Source organism: Lagopus muta, chromosome 14 (genome assembly GCF_023343835.1).
Source record: "Lagopus muta isolate bLagMut1 chromosome 14, bLagMut1 primary, whole genome shotgun sequence".
NCBI lineage: Eukaryota > Metazoa > Chordata > Aves > Galliformes > Phasianidae > Lagopus > Lagopus muta.
Window position 1 is genome coordinate 490,867 of NC_064446.1, and position 22,958 is coordinate 513,824.

Below are 22,958 nucleotides of genomic sequence, written 5' to 3' on the forward strand. Positions count from 1 at the left end.
AAAGGGAGAAGAGCCTCTTCTTCCTCTGACCCTTTCTCATGGACACCCTCAAGTATTTGAGGGGTGTTCAGTGTGGGGACCACCAGACCCTGTGCCTGTTGCAGTGCCTTGGTGCTTTGCTCAGAAGCAATGAATGAGGAGGATGTGGATCATATCTGGCTCTTGCTTGGGTATGCTTGTTTTCTTCTGGAAGTAAAACTCCATGAAAAATGCAGTGTTTCCTGAAGGTAACTTGGAATCCAGGAGCAGCTGAGCTTGCAGCTTGTGACCAGGATGATAAATCTGGGCTGGTTCCTTGGCTGGGAATTCTATGAATTCCCAGTAAAGACTGGCTGTTCACTGTGTGCTGTGCTCTGGGTAGATGTGAACGAGCAGCAAGGCAAGCTGGTGCTTTCCTTTGGGAGAGCTCCAGTCCATGTCCCTGAGGATGAGGCTGGAGGGGAGTGGGAAGCTGCGGAGGAGCCTCCCATATCTCCTGTTTCACCCAGAGGTTTGCTTGGTGCTGTGTGCTGTGTTGAGCTCCTTGTCCAAGCTCCTGCTGGGGGCAGGTCAATCTGTTTGGAGGTCACCCAGAAGCAGGAGGGGATGGATGTGGTGGCAATAGAAGTGGTTTGGGAGGATGAAGGCCCAGAGTTCAGGCACGTGTCATCCGTTGCACTGACCTCCCATCTGGGGCAGGATAATGAAACCAGCATGGTTGGGAAATGTGGATGAGTCCAGGAGTGAAGCTGTCAGTGGACCTACACGGTGGCACGGCTGTTTCCTCGCCACCTCTAGAGAGCATCCTGAGCAGTGCAGGACATGCACGGCCTCCTGGCCACACCACTGCTCCCAGCACACATGCTGTTCTCCAGGCAGAGCTGTGTTGTGAACCGAGGTGACCTGGGCTTGTCTCCCCTCTGACAAGGGCAGTGTCATAGTGCTGCATTTTTGAGCTGTGCCAAATTGTAACAACAAATACATGTAATCATGGTAAGAATTAAACATTTAGGTAATTAATAACTCCGGTAATTAGGCTTGGCAGACTCAGCCAGCAGTCCTTACGCAGGATTTTAGTTCAGGCATGTCTGGAAGGTGAGAACTCAATGCGAGGGAGGAGGGATGCTTTGCAGAGAAGAGCTGTAACCTACACAAGGCTCGTCTCCATGCAGTAATGATGATGATCGTATTTCTGAGGAGACAGTGGTCCTGGAGTTGCTTTACAGCTGGGCTTATCGTTACAATGCCCTTCATTTTTTTACTCCATGTGGAAGTCAAAGCCCAGCTTATCTGGCTGGATTCTCCTGTCTGGTGGTGAGTGGGAGGGGAAGGGAGCTGCATTCACCCTCTGAGCCTGAGATGTCTTGGCTGGCAGCGCAGAAAAAGGCATTCAGCCACAAAAGCACAGGTTGGACAATAAGGTGCTCTTCAGAGAAGCAGTGAAACTTTAAATTACCTCAAGTCTGTGCTGAAGTTGGGTGCTTTAGTGTTTCGGTTTTGGTTTTTTTTTTTTTTTTTTTGGTCTGTTTGTTTTAATTTAAAATGACATCCCATGAATACCAAGCAGATTTCCTACATCATTCACTGATGTCTGGAAGTCCTTCATAGAAACCTCTTTTTGGTGTCAGAATTTTTATGTTTTCTTAATTTGAGGGTAAAATCAGGTTAAGATCCACCAGCCAGGTTCTCAGCAGATGTTTCTGTGACTTAGGTCCTCTGGCGTTGTGCTCTGCATGTGATATCTATCATCTGAGCATCTGACCCTCCTGCTTTCAACAGCTTTTCAATTTGAAGGCTGCGACTTTATTTCAACTCCATAACAGTACCAGTGTGCCTGTGTACATGTGTTTGTAAGGGGAATTCTTCATTCCGCTTTGAAGTCCATGGCACTTTGCAAGGGTCCCCGTGTTCCTGATGTGCTCCAGCCCTCCTCGGGCAGGAGAGGGGAAATTCGTAGTTTTGGCCAGCAGACTGCTTCAGCAGATGCTGTTCTCCTTGTGTGCCTCATGCACTCTCCTTTCTCCAGTGAAACCATCGGCACACCTCCCCCACTCCGCAGCCATGTCTCTGCTTCAGAACACACCAAAAGAGCTCTTTGTGTTGGAACTGCTCCCCACCACTTGACTTGACTTAAGCACTCCTGGAGCAAGGCTCGAGGGACAGGGTCTGTCTTTCTGTTTGCTCTCTGAACTTCCTTAGGCAAGCTGCTAATGGTTTTTCTGCCCCCAGTTCAGAGATCAGGAGGAGGACAGCAATACTTTCAGCAGCAGCAATGGCTGTTCTCTGCAGCATGGCTGCAGCATCCCTCTGCCCTTCCTGCTCTGACCCTGGCAGGCAGTGTGGGGTTTTAATGCTTAGAATGGGCTAAGATTAGTCCAAGCCGTCAAATTATCAACTTTCACTTTGGGCAGAGGGCTTCTCTGCTACCGTATGTGCTGCTAGCCTGAACAGCCAGACAGCTTTGCAGGTGCTGAGCCTGCAAAGATTGGTTCAGGTAGCAAACTGGTTTTGTACCAGGAGGGGCCATGCACAAGCGTGGGTATGAGGAGTCTGTTCGGAGCACCAGGTGTTGGCCAGATAGGGAGTCAGATCAGGTCCCAGCAGAAGACTGATGCTCTTGAGAGAAAACTGTCCACGGAGCTGAGGCCAAGGCTCTTCCTGTTCCCCTGAACCCAGCCACATCCCCACGCCTGCACTGTGTGGGTGTTCAGATGCCTTTCTCTGTGTTTTCCTGTGCCTGTTTCCAAGCCCCAGCAAGTGGGGCAGGGCTGGCAGAGAGGAATGCTCAATTTGGGCACAGGCACAGGGAGTAGAGATCTTCTGGCTGCTGGCACAGTGCTAACTTGCTGATGTCTGCAGGACAGAAGGCTCAGCTCAGCCATACTATAAAGGTAAAAATTAAAAAAAAAAAAAAAGCAAACACAAACATCACCCGCCTCACTTTCATTGTGTGAATTGCAAGTGAGAGGAATACTGATGGAAGAGAGGCTTGGAGACACTCCAGTGGCTACAGCTGCTGGCACATTGCTCCCTTCTGGATCAAGAGCTGAAAATGCAAGGCCAGACTTTGTTGGCCAGCAGACTTTTAGAGCTGATCTTGATTTCTGCTGTGTCCATTTCACGACTGATGAGCACTGCAACTTGTGCAGCAGTGACAGCTCTGCATCACACCCCATCGCAGAGCTACTCAGGCCAACTTGTGAAGTTTGGCTGCCTAAAAATGGTGGAGGTGTTAATGTAATTCAGGTCCAGAAGATCTTGCTAACAGGTCCAGGATCAATAGATCAGGGTGCTGGAGCAGCACAGGCATTCTTCCTGTAAGCTGCCTGCTTGCTGCTATCCAAGCAGCAGTTTGTCTCCCTTCCAGAGTCCATGCATGTCTCATCTGCTCATTCAAGCTTCTGCCTGGAGGGCAAGGACAAGGAATGCGATGAACTTCACTTTGGCGTGGAAGAGTATTTTGCTTCACATTTGTCAAGAAATGAATGTAGCCTTCTGTGTTTGAGTTTGCGTGAGAAGCACCTTCAACGAATGCTAACATAAACGATCTGGCTGGTTGTTGGGTAACAAACAGCTAAAACGTGCATCACAAAAAGGGGTCCTGGCATTGCCAAGGTGCCCTGGTCGAGAGAAAGACTCAGTCCAAACCAGAAGCTGTCCCAGATCTTCCATGAAATGATTATTCAGTACCAAAAGCAGTGTGTGTATAGTGATGCTTCTGCTCTCTCAAAAAGAACATTTCTCACAGTCTCAGTTGTTATCTCCCCCATCCCCTTCAGGTCTGAAGTCTTTGTCCCAAACCTGGGTCTGAACCCTAAGAAGTTTCCCTCAGGAGATGGGATGCAGCACAAATTACCAATTTCTGTATGTCTTTTCCAGTCCACCTTGCTGAGTCTGGGCATCCCCTCTCTGGGCAGAAGAGCTAGTGAGACCGTTTAGGAGGAAGGGAGTTGCTTCCTTTCTTTGCAGTTGTGCACTTTCAGGCATGAGGATGAAGAGATTTGTTGGTAACCACAGAAGAGCTGTCAAGTGAAAAAGGTTGCCATGGGCTAATGGTCTTTGCCCAGCCAGCACAGTGGCTGCCCTGCTGTCAGGGTGGAGCACCAGGGCATGAAGACATGCTCAGCAGGCTTTTTGGATACCAGAGGAGGTACAGCAGCAGTAGTGCAGGTTACAGGTTTGTGCTGTGTGCACCCCTAGTGTATAGCCCGTATGATCACCGTGCATGCTTCTGCCTCTTAGCACTCTTCTCTTTTCAGCTGGTTTGCTGAGTGAGTGCTGGTCGGTGCTTCCAGTGACTGTGCACATGCTGCAGGCACTCCCCAGGGCATGCCACCTCTACTTCCACAGACCTCCCAGGCTCTAGTATTCTAAATAATGTTTCTTCAAGGTGTGAGATTGTCTTTTTGAGTCTGCTGCAAAGCAGCTGCAGTGCTGATGGTGTTGCATCGGCCCTTCTTAAGCTGCACATCAGGGAATCGTTCCTTTCTCTGGATGAGAAAGGAAAAATTGTTGTCCCATCTCTTGGCTGCTGGTGGGCTGAACAGAAGGCATGAGGTGGCAAAGAAATGATGTGCAGTGGAAACACGTTGATAACAGCTTCCGAAACCACCTCTGTCCCATCACTAGTACTTGGTTGGTTGTTTCAGTTATTAGTACTTCTGGAGAGGTTTCCTTTCCTACCCTATATTTAGAAAATGTGGGCAGGCCAAGCCATTTTAAGGACAAGTCTTGTGTTAGTAGGGCCATTGCTCACTTTTTGTGTTTAACATTTTACATTGCTGATGTTCTGAGTCAGTGTTTCAGAGAGATGGTGAGCATCACAGCTCTGGTTTTCTTGCTGGGGTAGGGAGGTGTCTTGTTCATTTTGAGGGGTTAGAAAGAAAGAAGGAAAGAAGGAAAGAAGGAAAGAAGGAAAGAAGGAAAGAAAGAGAGAAAGAGGGGAAAGAGAGAAAGAAAGAGAGAAAGAAAAAGAAAGGAAGAAAGAAAGGAAGAAAGAAAGGAAGGAAGAAAGAAAGGAAAAGAAAGGAAGGAAGAAAGGAAGGAAGAAAGGAAGAAAGGAAGAAAGAGAGAAAGGAAGGAAGAAAGGAAGGAAGAAAGAAAGGAAGGAAGAAAGGAAGAAAGGAAGGAAGAAAGGAAGGAAGAAAGGAAGGAAGGAAGGAAGGAAGGAAGGAAGGAAGGAAGGAAGGAAGGAAGGAAGGAAGGAAGGAAGGAAGGAAGGAAGGAAGGAAGGAAGGAAGGAAGGAAGGAAGGAAGGAAGGAAGGAAGGAAGGAAGGAAGGAAGGAAGGAAGGAAGGAAGGAAGGAAGGAAGGAAGGAAGGAAGGAAGGAAGAAAGGAAGAAAGAAAGAAAGAAAGAAAGAAAGAAAGAAAGAAAGAAAGAAAGAAAGAAAGAAAGCAAGCAGTAGCAATAGGAAGTGCTGCCAACAGTTTTGGTTTTATTGCCAGAACTGTGATAATCTGGTATTTCCCGTAAAGCCCCAGGTGTTGTATTTGCTTTATTTGCTGGGAATCTCCAATTTCTCTTATCCTTTGTTATCACAGGGCACAAAACAAGACTATCTACCCTTTCTGGGGCCTAAATATTCAAAATATCAAAAGGTGATAACAAACCTCCAACACATTTCTGGATGGATGGCTCATTGTATTTAATCCAATATCAACTTTTTGAGGACAGACACAATTCAGCATTTCCAGGTCAGCTGGGCTGAGTGCGTGGCATTGATCTGTGCTCTCCTCCTTTCCCCTGCTCCCCTCTGTGGCCTGTTCTGCAGGTCAGAAGAGACACCATGTGCCTCTGGTACACATTCCTCACCCTCATGAAGAACCGTGTGTCTCTGAGGCTGCTCCTTCTCTTCTGCCACGTGAAGGTTAGCAGCCACCTTGTTGTACAGCTTGGGAGCCCTGGCCTTGCCATGGCTTGGGTGCTTCACCCAGCAGGGGTGTTTTTCTGCATTGGAGCCTCAGGGCTTGTCTGCACAGGGAGGCTCTTGCAAAACACGCTGGGCCTAGGGTGTGAATTTAAAGGGAAAGTGCTATTCTGAACCAGATTCCTGCCTGCAACCCTCTTCTTCTGCAGAAAAACGGGATGGTATTTTTATCATGCTGCCAGGCAGACTTGGGAAACCAGCTGCACTAACCCGAGGAACCAAAGACAGTCACGGATGCTCTGCTCCATGCTGGCCCTGGGTTGCTGATGCTGATGGCAGTGACCCTGGACCCTGGAAGATGAGGAGCAGCAGGGAGCAGGCTGGTGCATGCTCAGAAAAAGGGGGGGACCAGTTCAGAGTGGAGCCTTAACTGGGATTTCTTGGCATCTTCTGGAGAAGCTGCCATGAACAGAAAGCCTCTGCAGGGCTGCCTCCATTGGGAGTCCCCCTTCCTCAAAGTTTGGGCTTGGATTAGCTGCTCGAGTCCAAACCTGTTAGAACAGCCCGGGACTGAACTTGATGAATTACCCCAAGTCAGCAGCACTTCCGTGCCGTGCTTGTGGTTCACGTGAGCTGGCCAAGCTATGGGGCAGTGTGCTGTGGGAGCTGTGGGGTGGGAGCTGTGGTGTTTGGCTCTGTAGACCACAAACACGTTCCTCACCGTGAGCTATCAGACTGGCCATCCTAGCTGTCATCTGTGCCAGAGCATGAAACTTCCTACCTCATCTGTTCCCTAATGCCTTCTTCTCAAATTCAACCCACAAATGCTGTCTCAGCTTTAGGGCTGGCCTCAGAGTGGTGGAGAGAGGTGGGCTGGGAGGGACCGTGCTCCCTGAGCTGAAGATACGGTGCTGGTCTCTAGCACTGTGCCTGGGGGTGGATGGAGGCCTTGTGCCCTCAGTGACGTGGGTACAAGGCTGATAGTGTTTAACTGTGGCTATTGCAAGAATGTGTGCATGGACAGACAGAGATTTGCATATGGGAGTGGGGGAAGGGACCCTGCAAACAACTTGCATCCCACAGGGTTGAAACTTGATGTCTCTGGAAGGCAAAGGGACACGGAAAGTCACGTAAACGAGTCATGGTGAGACTGGCAGAAAGGGCAAGACTTTTGTATGAGGCATGGGCGTGCTGTTAGCTGGATTAACTAGGGTAAAAATACATGGGGGGTTATAAGCCTCTGGGCATAAGGGTAGAAACAACAACTCTGTCCTTGAGAGAATGCAGAAGACTTCCCTACTGGGAAGTTATTCAAGAGAAGTAAGTGATACTTGCTGCCATGAAGCAGAGCTCCCTGTCTATGAGAAGCATGGTCTCACCCAGCATGGCAGCCTCTTGGCAGCACGGTGGTCTTTCCTGGCTGCATTCTGTGTCTGTCACGAGTCCCCATGCATCACTGAAGCCCTGTCCTGTTCTTCGCTGCTGGAGTTGCCTAGAGCTCTCTCTGCTAATAGAGCTGGCTGCTTGAGGACTCAACACAGCTGAAATGATTTATTCCTCAGCCATTTATTGCAAATGAAGCACTGGAAGTCTTTCAAAAGCCGTATTTTCTTGACCTAAGTTCAGCTGAGCCTTTTAGCAGCATTAACTTTACAAGAAAAGTTAGATGTAAAGAGGAATTCTGCATGAATAATGTTTGTGTTGGTAAACAGTCCTTACTGATCAGTATCTCTCTCTCAAAGTCACCTGGTTATTCAGAGGATCATAGAATTAGCCAAGAATTACAAGCCAGCTGCCCCAGAAGGATGTGATGGCTTGCTTGTTTACTCTGGATGCCTGATAAATTGCCAAAATATCTGTATGAAAACAGGTAAAGCCGTGCAGTGTTTAGAATGTAGTAAAGCCTTCTGATACAGAGCACTTCATAAAATCCTATCACCCCAAATTAATTCCAGTTGGTAGGGACAGGAGAGCATCACATGGGCTGTAAACTGGGTGGAGGACCATGAACAATGGATTAGGATAAACAGCAGTGTGTCAAATTGTCAGGGGAGTGAAGGGGAGCACAGTGTTGGGAGCTAGACTTGCCAATTGCTGCCCTTCATGGTGAACTGTGCATAGTTAACCTCCTCTGTGTCTCTGTGAGGCTCTTAGAGAAATTAAGAGGAGTCTGTGGGTGTTTCTGTGAAGCTGGATCATTTCACCTTTAGGTAGCTGGGAAGGCTTTACAGAACATCCTTCATGGGGCAGAACTGATGTGGGATCCTTTCTGAGGTGTCTGTTGAGCTCTCATTCATGTTCACAAAGACGCTCCCAGTTAATTATCTGGTATTTTGACCAGACATTTATTTACCACCAAATTACAGAGGGAGGGGTGCCTGTTTTAGGAATGTGATGAAAAGCATAATAGGGTAGGCTGCTCTTAAACATGGTGTTCAGTCTTCATGGTGCCCTGGCTTCCAGTATGAGACCCAGGTAAACGCTGATGTGGTCCCTGCTTGCAAGTGCTACTGTAGGAGCTGATCTGTGGAAGGCACTTCCTCCCTTCTTGCTGTGGGAAGGTGCAGGAAATTTCACATTCATTATCTATGTTAGATTTTGAATGGGTAGAGGAATATAGTCCAGTGGGTCGAGTGTTGGCAACTGTGGTAAATTTGGTGACATTCTTTCTTGGTGGTCAGAGAAAAATTGTGCCCACATGTGCAGTAGCTTTGGCTGGTTGTAGCCGTATGGAGCCTATGAGGCTGTTCATAGATGAGCACAACCCAGTAAAACAAACACCTTTTTTGTGCCGTGTGGTGCAAGCCTGACGCTCCTATCCCTCTTGCCTGTACTTATTTGCTGTGTGGCCCATGAAGAGGCTGTTTTGGAATAGGGTCATGGTTCCCTTCTGGGTCTGGCTTTTGTAGGAGAGGCAGAATGGGAGGGATGACAGTTTGCTGTTCTGCAGCAGTGTATGGGGGCGCATGAGCTCTGGGCAAAATAATAAGGGAGTGAGCGGCCCTTGGCTGTACTCACGACAAGCACACAAGGCTAAGCTTGCCCCTCATTGCACAGGTTAATGAGACTGAAGGGACCACCAAAAGAAGAAACAGCAAAGGGCAAAACAGAGCAGCAAGCTCTCACTTTCTTGGTCACACTGCCCCATCCAGCCTCTCCCTTAGTGCCCTCCACAGCCAGTGCCACTTCTCCCAGCCACACACACTTCTCCTGGCCTTTGCTTGCTGCAGGAGACCAATATGATTTTCAGGCAAATCTGATGCAAGGTCTTAATTTCACGAGGGCAAAGATGCTTGGAGTGCTTCGGTGAGGTGTGGGAGGTGACCAGCCTTTACAGAAATGAGAGGAGAGTGAGGCTGGGCCTTAAGGGCACTGCTGAAGGTTTTCAAGGTCGTTGATTTTGCAAAGGAAAGAAAAAAACAAATCGTGCATCTCACAACCGAGGTGAACTGGGATTGGAAGAGCAAAAATGAATGATTCTGGTTAAATTGCCTGTGATTAGTGGTAGCTGGCATGGACAAGAAGAAAACAGAAAGAAGTGTAAAGGACTGAAAGACAAAGAGTTGGACGACATCTTTAGGAGTCAGTGAAACATCTATTTTGCATGTGAGGACCGAAATAGCTTCACTGGTCACAATAATGATATCATGGCTGTGTTCTCCACCTGCCAATTAGCGCACCCTTGTGCTGACAGACTTTCTTTCAGGGGCTGGAGGCCTACTCCCAAAGGGGACCTCGAGTTGCCTTTTGGAGAGCTGTGAGAACAGGACGCTTGAGGTCAGCGTGTAGATAAGTAGCACCAGACGGTTCATATGTCTGGATCCTGGTGGGCTGAGTGGATGTTGCAGGGCTGGTGCTACCTCAGGGCAGGGATGTGGACTACTCTGCTTCTGCAGCTTTCTTTCAGGCTTGTTCTCCCAACCCTGTGATTTGTTCCCATTTGAACTCTATCTTTGGGCTTTTGGAGATCGGTGGTATGGATGCTGAAGATGGTAAAGGTCCATCCAGGCCTTTCCAGGACAGTTCCTCAGCAACTCCGCACCTCTTCTCTTACATGTTTATCAAAAAGTTGCTTGTGCAGGACATTTAAATTGACAGTGTCCTACAAAAATGTTCCCAGCAGAAGAGATCCCACTCTTCCCAACAGGTTTATCTATATTGCTTTTCAGCTCCCTGAACATCCCCTTCCGGGGCTTCTAGGTGATTGCATTCCTCTGCTATCAAAGATGATATTCAAGGATAGCTTGGGGAGGCAGTCAGAGTGCAGAAGAGAAGGAGCAGATCTGGAAGAGTTTTGCTTAAGATGGAGTAACTGGGTAGAGAGTCTTCTCTGTTGTCCAGCTCAGCTGCTTCCTTGATTTTCCCTGTCACTTTTGTTTGGAGATGAGAACCATCCATATTTATAATACATGATAAATTCCACATTGTGCCCTGTCTTTTCTTAGGTCTTCCTTGGATCCCAAACTCCTTCCACTTGTTGTCACTGCTGCTTATAATTAGTGTTTGTGGTGGCATCCAGAGGTCCCAACTGCAGCATTGTTCCCCTTGTGCTATTCACAGCACAGAGTCATAGCAAGAGACAGTCCCTGCCCCAAATGTATTAAGTGGGATCTTTGAGAGAGGAAATGGCAGCACAGAGAAGGGATGTGAATTGTCCTCCTTTACGCAATATTTCTGGGATAAAACCCAGCACTATTAATAACTTTTTGCTCAACAACTATCTTTTGTTCAGAATTCTGGTTTTCACCTTAAGATGTTTCTGTTATGCAGGATCTGTTGGCAGGTTTGGCAAAAGTTCCCTCCTTATGATCTACAGCTAGATGTAAAGCGAGTCGGTGCATACCTGTCCATTTTGTGCTCATCAAGCTGTCTGCCAAGACCACCGTCATGTTACCTATTGTCTTCTGTTTACATGCGTCTTGCTGCATCATTGGTCCTTGGTTTTTTTTTGCTTGTATTCTACAGTATCTCCTAGAGGACCATTTGTGTCACCCCTCGCTCTGCTACTTTTCCCCACATCCTTCAATGCAGAAGCTGACAACCAGCAAAAATTTGCTCACATCAGATGTTCGAATTTATTTTACCTATTTATTGTCCATTAATATTCTATAAAATTGACTTTCTGCCAGAAATGTTTGTGGAAGCAGAAACTGTTGATTAAATTTTAACGAAGAGTCACAGGAAGCAAATTTTAAAATTGCAACTGTATGTTTGTGATAATAAGAGCTCTGTCACTGCTGTCAAGGACTAGAATTGATGGAGGCCGCAAAATGTCTTTATCCAACCAAAATGAGTCAGAGTTGCTTGATTTTTTTTTTTTTAAACACAAGCCACAAACTGCTCATGAGCAATTTACAAGCCAAAAATTAGCCAGCATGGCTTTCCAGAGAATAGTTCTGAAGAATATTGCAATAAGCAATATTCAAATATAAAAAGAGGGAAAATAAGGATAAAAAAATTAATCAGGAAGAGCTGACATCCTTGAGACTCCTGACAGCTGTAAATCAGCCCAGTTGGGGGACATTTCAGTGGAAGCCACCCATTGCTGTGCTTCGGTGGGGGTCCAGAGCTATTCAGAACAATGCTGGGAAGCCACACTCTGGACAAGGCAGGAGACACGCTGTGTTAGTGTCTCCACTGGGCAGTGCCCAGAGTCCCAAACGGAATTTACAACTGCAGCCCATGGAGGAGGGTGGCCCCTCTCCGCAGGGCTCTGTCGCTCCCCAGCCCGGCGAGCGCGCGGTGCTGCAGACACAGAGCAGGAGCAGCGCTGTGCTGCGGGTCGGGATCTCTGCTGCACGCGGTGCCGCTGGCTGCAAAGGGGGCTCGGTGCGTGGGAAGGGAGCGGAGCTCGGCCTGGCGCAGGCTGCGATCCAGCGATGGCAGCGACCCGCGGCGTCCTGGGCAGCAGGAGAGGCTTTTAGTACAGGGCGGTAATTCCATCCGCGTTCGGCGGGATTTGGACACGTAGTTATCTGTCTGCCTCGGAAATGCTGTCTCAGGGATGATCTTTATTCCTTCTCCTGCGTTTGGATGAGAAACAGACCTGTGGTTACTGTCTGAGGTTCTCTTGGTACCAATGCTTTAAAGCATTTTTTAAACTAATAGAAAAACTTTTCATCTTTCTAATATAAGAGAACAAACAAGACTTTAATGCGAGCCCTGGAGTTGTGGGGAGATCCCGATAAAAACACAGCTTTCTGTTTTGGAAATACCCTCTGGTGGATTTGTTGAAACCCTACCAGAGACAATGGTGAACTTCCAAAGTAAGGAGAGACATGGAAAAAAAATGATTGTAATTGAGACAGCAAGTGGTTGGCTCTTGTCACGGAATGGTGGTGAATATGATTTTATAGGTTTAAGGTTAAAAGTTAGAAACGGCTAATGGAATTTGTCTCGTCCAGTCACCAAGGTACTTGTACTGTTCTCGGAAGGTGCAGCATTCCCACCTGGTCTTCTGTGAATCTCTGGGATGTTCCTTGGTCCAGGATTTCTGGGGGAGTTTGAAATATCCAGAAATCGTTGTATGCTGGGCTGTTCCATCTGACCTTCACCGCTGCCTGAGCTACGTCAACGTCATCGTAATTGGTCCCCATTTTTGGGATCTGTTCCCATGCACATGTTAAACATGTTTGAAAATGCTTGTTGTAACGGTTTGTGCCTTGTAAATCTGCCTGGACAGTGCAGGGGACAGGGTCTGTGCTGGGGCACTGCTGGTGGGGGGGATTTGAGCAGTTCCCCCACTGTGAGGTGCTGCACAGTCCTCCTGGCCTCATACTTCATGTCTCAGTAATTTAACACTTCTGGGACCCTCATTTTCTGTTAGTGTAAAAGACTGAGAAGGGATGAAAAAGGCATCTAGGTGTGCTGTGCTACCTAAAGCTAATAATGCATCCTTGGTCTTTCACTTACATATCTAAATATGATGGGCACAAGACTGGACTACACAGAAAGGGCAGAAGAGGATGCTGAAAACATGCAGTTGTTGGTAAACTTTCTGCCTCACTTGGAAATTCATCTGCATTTATGTGCCTGTAGTGGCCCTTCTTGCTGGTTTAACTGAAGGAGTTGGTGGTGGCCTTTGGCAGAGTTCTGTGTCCTTGCTTTTGCAAGTTTAGCTACAGGGCTCCCACAAGTCCACAGTGGTGTGTATTCTGTCCTCTGGTCACTGATAGAGCCTAGGTGGAGCAGATAGTCTCTTTTAAAAGGGTTTCACTTTGCTAAAGGCTGTTGGTTTTTTTTGGTCTTTCCCCTGCTTTGAAGAAGTGCTTCTGTGGCTGTTAGCATGTAAAACACCAAATGATGTTGGGTTTTTTTTGCCCTTTTCCAATACTGATGACATTCCACTAATGGTCATTTTAGATCAGCAAATCCTTCCCTGTAACTCGAAACATAGTTCTCAGCTTTCCTGTTACTCTAAGGGAGATATGTATGGTTTCATGTACAGATCTCATGATAACCATTTAATTAAATGGTTGGGATTTTTTAGGCTGTTTTGTCTCCTGTGATGAGTGTTACACTTTTCTTTGGTGACTGAAAGATGATGGACGCCACCCAGGTACCATGGCAAAGAGTTTATGCTTATTGTTCAATGGCAGAAACAAAGAGTTAAAGTATTCTAAAGTTTTAGATGCTTTGGATAAATTGTCCGCTAGGTCTTGACTGGAGGTCCATAGAGTATGGGTGGGCCATTTTTCAAGCTGATCTAGAAGATAGAGATAAAGCTATATTTTATGAATTGCAGTTTCTAAGGTCATCTGGAAATTGAGCAGTTCATAAAATATATCTTTGTTTAACGATATATTTGATTATATAAAATATGATCCCAGAATCAATTGGGTACAAACAAGATGTTGCCTTTAGGGTTGAAAACACATTGTTAGAGGCATGAAGAGCTGAAATTGTCGCTGCTGTCTTTGTGTGGCTATTGTTTTTGGTTTTAATAGGAACAGAATGAATGACATTTTTCCATCAGACCACTTATGCTCAACTATACCTCCAGGACAACTTCCTGGCCAAAAATATTCAAAACAAACACACACAATAGCAATTCTACTCCAATTACATTGTTTGCAAAGCAGCTAGTGTTCGTAGAGTACTAGGTTTGGCAAATCCAAGCACTCAGTCCTAGATTTTAGTACTGGATGTTTGTACATGCATTCCTTGTAGCTGCTGCACTATTCAGGTAAGTGTTGGAGTGGGTGTGTGCATGTGCACCTCTGTCACTTCTGAGCCCAGCACGGTAGAAGGGCACCCCCATTGCCTGTGCAAGTTGGGTGAACAGCCTGGCTATGGGGAACACCCCCCTACCCAGTGGCCAGATGCTCATTAATTTCAATGAAGCTGAGATTTCAGTTGAAGATTCTGGGCCAATTCATACACCAGTTTCTAAACTTTCACTTGAAAGAAGAATGACTAAATATAAAGTGTGAAAAGATGGAGGAAGAGGCATTTATCATGTGCTCATATGTGTAAGTGGAACCAGAATTTGTAAGAGGAAAGTGAACTTGCTGGCTTTGTGGCATGCTTCTCTGTGGTTTGAGCTGCCAGAGGGATTATATAGAGAATGAACCTAAGCCAGCAAGCCCTCTTCTGACTTCCTAGTCAATGTTCTTTGGCTGATAAGAATGGTCATAAAATACTGATTGTTGTAACTCACAGTTTGAAATGTATATAGTGCTGCAGATTGGCATTACAGCCAGTTTTCCTTAAGACAAAGAGCACGAGAGGAACCTAGTTAAGGGAAAAACTCGTATGCTAGGGCTGCTGTGGGGCACGCAGGGAGGAATAATGCAGCTGTTCTGGCTCCAGCAAGGTTTCCAAGCGTCATTCCCACACCAGTTCTGCAGAGTTCAGTCATTTCAGCATGTTCACACTTTCAGTCATTTGGGTTCTCTCCACATCAGCGTCTGTTCCCTGTCAGTCAGCTGGCTGGATGCCCTCAGCAGAGCCTCTAGGACCCAAGCAAACTGTGCACGCATTGCCTTGTCTAGCATCTCCAGTTGTAGAGGACTGTTCCCCGTAGCACAACAGTGTGCCTGACTTCTGCTGGCATACCTATATGGGAAGGGCACAGCAGCAAGGTGAGTGGTAGTAACCACGTCCTTGGAGAGCTTTGGTTTATCAAGCCGGCTGGACACTGTGTCCTTGCAGTTACAACACTGACAGACACATGGGCAGTGAAGGCGAGGTGCAGGTGCCCAAAGTGAGCCAGCCTTGCCATCTCATGTGGGGCGCCGCAGGGAGTCCCAGCTGTCACACACGTGGTGAAAGAGAAACTCGACTGTGTGTTAATTAAAAGGCCTAATAGTGGCTACAGCATGATGTTGCTCCTCAGAAATTTAAGCTGTTGTTTATGTGGTATGTACCCCTGCCCAGGGCTGCAGAGATCCCAGTAAGCTGCTGCAGTGTGCGAAGGCATTACGTTTACAGCTGTGAGAAGTGCTGACCATCCTTCCTGCACAAACTGGGGTGGCCAGCAGGGACAGGGAGGTGATCATCCCCCTCTGCTCTGCTCTTGTGAGGCCCCATCTGCAGTGCCGTGTCCAGGTCTGGAGCCCCCAATACAAGAAAGACAGGGAGCTGTTGGAGAGGGTCCAGAGGAGCGACAAAGATGAGCAGGGGGATGGAGCACCTCCCCTATGAAAACAGGCTGAGGGAGCTGGGCTCGTTCAGCCTGGAGAAAAGAAGGCTGCGGGGTGACCTCACTGCAGCCTTCAGTACCTAAAGGGAGCCTACAAACAGCAGGGGAGTCAACGCTTTGAAAGGGTAGGTAACTGCAGACAAGGGGAAATGGTTTGAAGTTGAGAGAGGGAAGATTGAGGTTGAATGTCAGGGGGAAATTCTTTACAGAGAGAGTGGTGAGGTGCTGGAACAGCTGCCCAGAGAGGCTGTGGGTGCTCCGTCCCTGGAGATGATCAAGTCCAGGTTGAATGGGGCCCTGGGCAGCCTGGGCTGCTATTAAGTGTGGAGGTTGGCAGCCCTGTCTGCAGCAGGGGGGTTGGATCTTGATGATCCTTGAGGTCCCTTCCAACCCAATCCATTCTGTAATTCTGAAATTCTGTGAAATGTAAATTGCCTAAAGCTAAAGGTGTATTACAGACACTGTTATGTTTTATATTCCTGGTGCGAAACCTGTAATTACCCACTGGCAGGTAGCAGCAGAGGGTGAAGGAGGCAATGTGTCAGTGGCTCGTGGGGGTTCCCTTGAACAAGCTCTGGGCTGTGAGCTGACTTGTGGGGGTTGTGCTGGCTAGGTGATATCGCTGTCATCCATGTATCTGACAGGGCAAACTTCTGCAGCATTGAGCTGTTATGTTTCGGGGTTTTTTTTGTTTTTGTTTTTTTTCTTCATGTTTCTGTTCTTTCTGGCTGGAGGGAGGTTCCTTCAGAGCAAGGAGAGTTTGGTGCCGGTGTTGAAGCTGTCAAAGTGTCAAAGTGCACAGGAGCTGCTGCCAGTGAGATTCAGTTTTGTCTCCTTGTCAAATGAAGGTTAGATCAGATGTGGACCAAGGGAGCATCACCTTTGATGCCTAACCCTAACCCGAACCCTAATCACAGCAAACATGCCACAAACAGCTGGGCTGCTTTAGTCAGGAAGACGTATTCACCCAGCATAGGCAGTGCTGACCCACCAAACATTGCTCTGGACTTCAGATGTGTACTGTGAACCATTGTGCCAGAGGCACACCTTGTAGCAATGATGACAGAAATGGAAAATTTCTCTTTGGTAAGGAATGCCATCTTCACAACAGTTTCTGTAATTGAATTTGGAGTGATTTGACGCTGCAAATAATTTCTTATGGGAAGATGAATTCTGAAATTTTCCATCTGGGAGAACATTGACACTCACTGACACATACGAGGTTCTCTACTAAAGGGGAAAGCCTGTACTTGTGAGAGCGGGACTTTGAACCACACAGTGGTGGTGGCTCTCCAGGACCCCAGGGAACAACAACCTCCAAGGCAGGGTTTGGACTGGTGTCATGCTTCCAGATCCTGTCTCTCAATGGTAAGGAACCTGGAAGCCTTGACTGTGCCTATAGCATCCTTTAGGATTTCCCTGTTGAGAACGGAGAGTGCAGACCCCTGGAGAAATTGCTGGACCTTCAGGTTCTCCACCTCAGCACAGTAACTGAGAAGGTGGAAGCCCTGACACTTGCATGGAAGAGCAGTTCTGGGGCCTGCATCTTGGGAAGCCTCCAGTGGTTGGCACTTCATCCTCTAGAGGACAGGAAGGCAAGTCACATCTACTCATGATGTCTATTACCTGGAGATCCCCGATGTGTCTGTAGATTGCCCGGCCTTTAGGATCTCCCACAGTGAGCAAGATGCAACTCTTGAAGCAGTGGTTGCAGCTAGCGTTGCTGGCTCTGAAAGAATTCTTTGAGCACCTTTCCTGGGACTAATTGCTTCTGCTTCACGCTGCCGAAGGGTTGTTTATGTAGGATGCTTTGTGGGTGGGATGTGGTTTGTTACTGTTCCATTGTAGGAGCCTTTTCAGGCACTCTGCCTATTTATGATTAATTATGTTTTGAGTTCAGGCTCTGAAGGTGCTTTCAGGCATATGCCAGGTACCAGGAGTGAAAGAGGTGTTGTTATCATCAAGGTACTTCAATGTAGTATCACACGTCATCACAAGTGAATTAGTTAAAGCAGTGTGCAGATATGAGGCCTTGTGAGTGTTCAAGCAACTCGTGTGGTGCAATTTAGGACTCAAGTTTTAGACTTTTGTAACCCTCTCCTCTCCTGGAGCAGTAGGCTCCAGGACTGCTGTCAGCAGACAAACCTGTCCTGGAAGGGCCTCTTAATGGAACAGTTCTGTTCAAACAGGATGAGGAATGGTGTGCATTTGTTGATGTGAGTCCTTGCACCTTTCAGGGTTAATTTAGTTCCTGTGACCTACATGATAGCATTGTCTGGGATTTAATAATTATTTGGGTTTCATCTGACTTAGGAGTGAGCAAAACCCCTTGAAAATCTGTTGCTGTTCATGGCCCTACCATGATTAAACCTTCCTTTCTGCAGCACATCGTACCCTTCTCCACAGAGAAGACACTCAAATTTGGGTAGAGGAGGGCTTGACTGGATTGCAGGGTGGCCAGAGACACGGATCCTAAACGTTTGCCTAAAGCTATCTGTAACTACAGTCGAACAAGAACAACCACAAAACCCCTCCTCCTTCTCATGAATCCAGAGGCAGTGGCGAATGCATGGCATGTGCTGCTCAACTACCTGTGGAGGAGATCAGGAAGTGGCAGAGCAGAACTGTGAGATTCAGAGCTGTTAAAGAGGGTGGACCTGATTCAGTGTTCTGAGTCTGCCAGAATTGCTGGTGACTGCACTGGAGCAGCAGTGACCTGTGCAGAGAGGTCTGGGAAGCAGGCAGCTGGGGGAAGCGTGGGGTAAGTGCACTTGGACTTCCCTTGGAATAATGCTGAGACTGCCAGGCATAGCATGTTGTTTTCACTTGTTTTTTCCAATGTGTTTGAAAAGGTGAACTGACCCAAAATGCTCAGAGCACAAAGAAAAGGGGCACTTTTAATCCTCACGTTGGTTTGAACCGATCTCACGACTTTGTGAGCTTCAACTCTGTGGTTTGGATGGGGCAGAGAGAGGAAATGGTTAGATGCTAAAGCTGGAAGTGAACCAAAATTTAAAACATTCTGTGACATACTCCAGTATTAGTGTGCTGCCTTTGTCTCTCAAGCTACTTTAGTTTACTGGTGGAGAAGGTTGAAAGGTGATTCATCCATAGTTTACACGTACCTAAAAAGGGAAGAGGTTTCTGGTTGCTAGATGGGATTCAAATTTACCAGAGAAAGATCCATTGGCAGTAAGCCAAAGTTGAAGCAGTTCAGGTTAGGAGGAAGGGCTGCAGTTTAAACAATAAGAACAAAAAGCAGGGGAAGCTCTTGGGCTGGCTTTCAGCAGGCTCATCATCAGTTAATGGCTGTAAATGAGGATTTCTGTTTCTCTGTGGGCCTACCTGTTGGGGAATGTTGTGCAAGTTATTACCGGTGGCCAAGAGTAGAAGATGCAAGAGAGCCATGTGTTGGTTTGGAGAAGACGGATTGCACACAGGTGGGAAGGAACTGAGAAGTAGAGATCTTGGAAAGTTTCTTGCTCTTCCTTAGCCTCATCCTTCAGTGGTTTCTGGGTTTTGGGGCTTTGCACTTCTCTCGCCAGCATTTTCTCTGGAGAGGGTCAGGGTTGGCCCATCTCTCCCAGATGCTGCCTGCTTCACAATGCTGCAGACCGCCAGCCTGGAACTACTGGAACTAATGCGAAGCAGATGCACCAGTGCCAAGGTCGGGACCTTACCAGTATTTAAAGCACATGTATGGAGTTGGCATGGAGCACGGTGACCTCAGTGTACAATAGCAGCCAACCGACACACACATTCAGACAGAATAAATATTTGACAGCCTATTTCTCTATTCCCCAAAATGACCCCTATAAAAACAAGGTCCTGTTTACCTTCCTGATTCTCTGTGCATAGTGTTCTGAGAAGAGACAAGCTCTCCTCTCCTCCATTCATTGCCTTCCTGTTCTTTTGGATGAACCTGTTTCCAGGCAAGGATCAGGGATATTGGCTTGGCAAAACCCACGGCACCTTGGAGTTTCACAGAAGTTCTGAAATGTGGGGAAAGCTGAGATCTGTTTTATTCAGAAGTCTCTTTCTCTGTGCCAAAGCACAGTGGCCTGGGAAGCGGTGCAAGACCGGTGTTTGGCCTAAAGCAAATGCTTGTAGCTGTTTACTGCAGTTTCTGCCCCATTAACACATGCAGCCCTCCCCATCCTTCTTCCTCTGGCACAGATTTCTAGGGAGACTGTAGCAGATTTGGGTGTGCAGAAATAACAAGAGAGAAAACTATGTGGTGTGGCTCATTCATTTGCCCTTGGTGTGCTAAACATGCCTCCTTTACATCCCTTGTATAGTGAGAGAAGACACAGCGATTACAAAATAATCATCTCTCTAATGAAACCCATCACATTCCTCCTCCTTTTGTTGTCCCATATCCAAAATCAGGATGCAGTAAGGCAGCTAAAAGAAAACTCACGAGCATAAGTCAGAGGAAAAACTTGATCTTAGACAAGAGGAGACCATTGTTGGCAATAATCTTAAGGCAAAACCAGGAACTTGGTGTTTACTTTTTTAAGGTTAGATTGAAAAATGAAAAAGCAGAAAGAAGAATTGCAAGCCTTCTAATGCACGCATGTCAGATATAATATAAAGTCTGGCAGAAACTGATAAAGAGAACTCTCTGTCTCTCTCTCTCTCTCTCTCCATGTCTCTCCTGCCTGATGTTCCAGGTATGTGGTAAAATCCCCTGTCTTAAACATTCAGGAAAGCTCACATGCAGAGCCCACCTTCAGTCCAACCAACCTGAAACTACAAGTCCTAAAGCTTTTTCAAGCGCTTTTATTCTTTCACCTTTCTATCTGTGGTCCGGGGAAGTGCTGTCCCTCCCTTCTTGTCCTTTACATGTGTAGGTTTTCATGCTGCCCTTCCTTGTGGCTGTTGCTTTTGCTGGTGATGCTGTCAAGCTGAATGGCTGTCTGTCTTGGCAGCTTTCCCTGGGGATGGTTCAGTAGGATGGGCAGCGTGCTTTGCAGTGGCAGTGATCACAGAGGTGTCGGTAATTGTTGTCAGCAAGGGCAGGATGCGGGGAAAAACTGTCTCTGAAGAGCTTGAGCTTCTGCATCTGCATCTGGACAGTCCTGGTGGGGAGAGCAAGGAAGCATATGGGGCTGCTGGGCAGTGTATGGGCAGCTGCAGTGCCATCAAGTCTGGCCATGTGGAGCTGAGCGAGGAGGGAGCTGTGTGCTGGGCACCTCGAGCCAGCCAGCGTTTGTGACCCCCAGTGAAAGCTGGGAGCAGTGAAACCGTCGTGCGGCAGTGGGGACAGCACACACGTTTCAGATGGATTCTGGGGGGGCTGGCATCACACGTGTGCCTCTGACAAAGATGAGTTTCACATTGTCTGGTTTCTCTTTTTGTAGCTGTCCCTCCCAAACTGAAGAAACTGAAAAGCCCAAACGTGCACGTTGGTGAAAAGATCTCACTGAAATGTGAGGCGACTGCTGGCAACCCTCAGCCATCCTACAAATGGTTTAAAGATGGCAAAGAGCTGAAGAAGAGCAAAGACATCCGGATCAAGTATGGGAATGGGAAGTAAGTATGCTATGGGGCTGCCCTGCCCTCTAACTAACGCTGAGTTTGGGACTTGGGGAGCAGCCCTGCAAACTTCCCAGCTTGCTCTGTGTGATGCTGAGCTCCCAGGCAAATGCAAAAGAGGCAGGGAAGCCGGGTCAGATGGGCAGGCATGGCAGGGCTGGGAGGTTTGATGGATCATCAGGACCGAAACTGAGAGAGATGGTTGTATTGGGAAACCAGTGCCTATTCAGGCAGCTCTGTGGCTAGGCCCTATTGCAGGTTGTGACTGAAGTGGCCATTCACCTTTTATGTCAAGCCAAGGATCTGCATGCGTTATTTTTCTTGGTATAGTTTCTTCTGGGGTAATGCTGCAAAATCCAACAGGTAACTGAGGGGTGGGAAACAGCTGCAGGGACAGGAACCACAGTGGGGATGGGTTGGGGTTGGACTAGATGATCTCACACTCTGCCTTTTCCAACCTTAATGATTCTGTGATTCTGTGAACCAGGGATAAGGGGCTCCCACTGCACTTTCGTTTAAATCAATCCGTGTTGTTATTTTTTTCAAGGCCAAATATTTACATATGATATATCCTAAAGTTATTCTGTAATTGTGACTGTGCTTACATTCATATATCCTGACCTAGCCAGCAACAAAGTCGGCTTGCAACTGCCTGATCCCTTGGAAATGTTAAAACTAATTTTATGCCAACATATGTTATGCCTCAGTGTGTGAAAAATAGCTCATCTATTCTCATCGTGCAGTTGACAGAGTATTTGCTTTTATAATTAGAAATTCTTCAACTGCTCAAATGGGTCATTGTCAATTGCTCTCATTTCGCTGAAATCCTGTTAGCTTTGATTTTAAAGGCATGTCCCAAATGTCCGGTGCAGAGCGGTGACAGGACGGCATCCCACCCACAGCAGCTCCCACGCAGCCCCAGGGTCGGGGACACCAGTGGGGAAGAACAGCCTTAAAACACGGTTGTCAAGTCATAACTTGGCATTTCCTAGTTTCCATGGCAGCGTGTTGGCTCGCAGCCTGCCAGTGAGAGGCCAAAGCCACGTGCATGTTAGAAGTGCTTCCTGCTGGCATAATAAGCCCGAGGACAAACATCTTAGGGAAAGCTGAGCACCTGGCTCTGCCAGCACCTGAGTCTCTCTTGGTGGCACAGGTCTGAGCTGTGAGGTGTCCCTGCTCATCTGCTTCCCATCCCAGCCCAGGAGCTGGGCAGCATAGAGGCCAGACCCCAGCAGCCATTGGGCTGAGGCTGCTCTGATGGGGTGATCCTTGTCCTTGTGCAGCAGGCAGCAGTGGGTTTGCTAGCTCTCAGTACCTGAAAATAGAGAGAAGGATGATAATGGTGTTGGACCTTCCTCCTTCTGGACCTGGCTGCATGCAGAAGAGTATGTTAAAAACTGCTGTGTGCTGATGCAGTTTGAGGATCAAAGAGTGCTTGGGAATCTGTGTTTCTTCATTAAGTAGCAAATGGGGATGAGCAGCAGAGGGAAGCAAAGCTGGGCATGGGAGATGAGTGCACATCATTACTGCCAGCATGTTAGGAGAAGCATCCCAAACTGTAAAGCTGAGAAAAGAAGACTTTCTAGATGGTGATTAATGCACAAAAACTGGGGCTTGCACCTGGCTCCAATTAGAGGTAAGATTGGTCTCAAGGTAATCCTTTGCTCTTTCTAACAGTTAAGAGTAGAGTGAGGCTTCCAAAGGCCTAAACCTGAACACTGGGAAGGGACTTTCATGGGAAAAGCACAAAAGACAAAAATCTTCACAGACCATGTGACACCTGCCCAGGTGCATGTGATCATTTATTTAAAAATTTGATCCAAAGCCCTAACTGACTTGTCTGCTGCAGCCAGGCAAAAGAAGCCGTGCCCTGGAGGAGGAGGTGTTGTCCATAGCATGTCCCTTGGCCATGTGAATCCTGTGCAGAAGT

The 22,958-nt window shown here is 47.5% G+C and overlaps 1 protein-coding gene across 2 annotated transcripts in view; it reads left to right on the plus strand.

Annotated features, from left to right (window-relative positions):
* The window catches only part of NRG2 (neuregulin 2), a 152,758-nt gene that overhangs the window by 72,977 nt on the left and 56,823 nt on the right, over positions 1-22,958 (plus strand). For both annotated transcript variants that reach the window (XM_048960573.1, XM_048960574.1), the window contains exon 2: positions 20,854-21,025. In XM_048960573.1, coding sequence (XP_048816530.1) covers positions 20,854-21,025 — 172 coding nt within the window. The remainder of the gene's footprint in view (positions 1-20,853; positions 21,026-22,958) is intronic.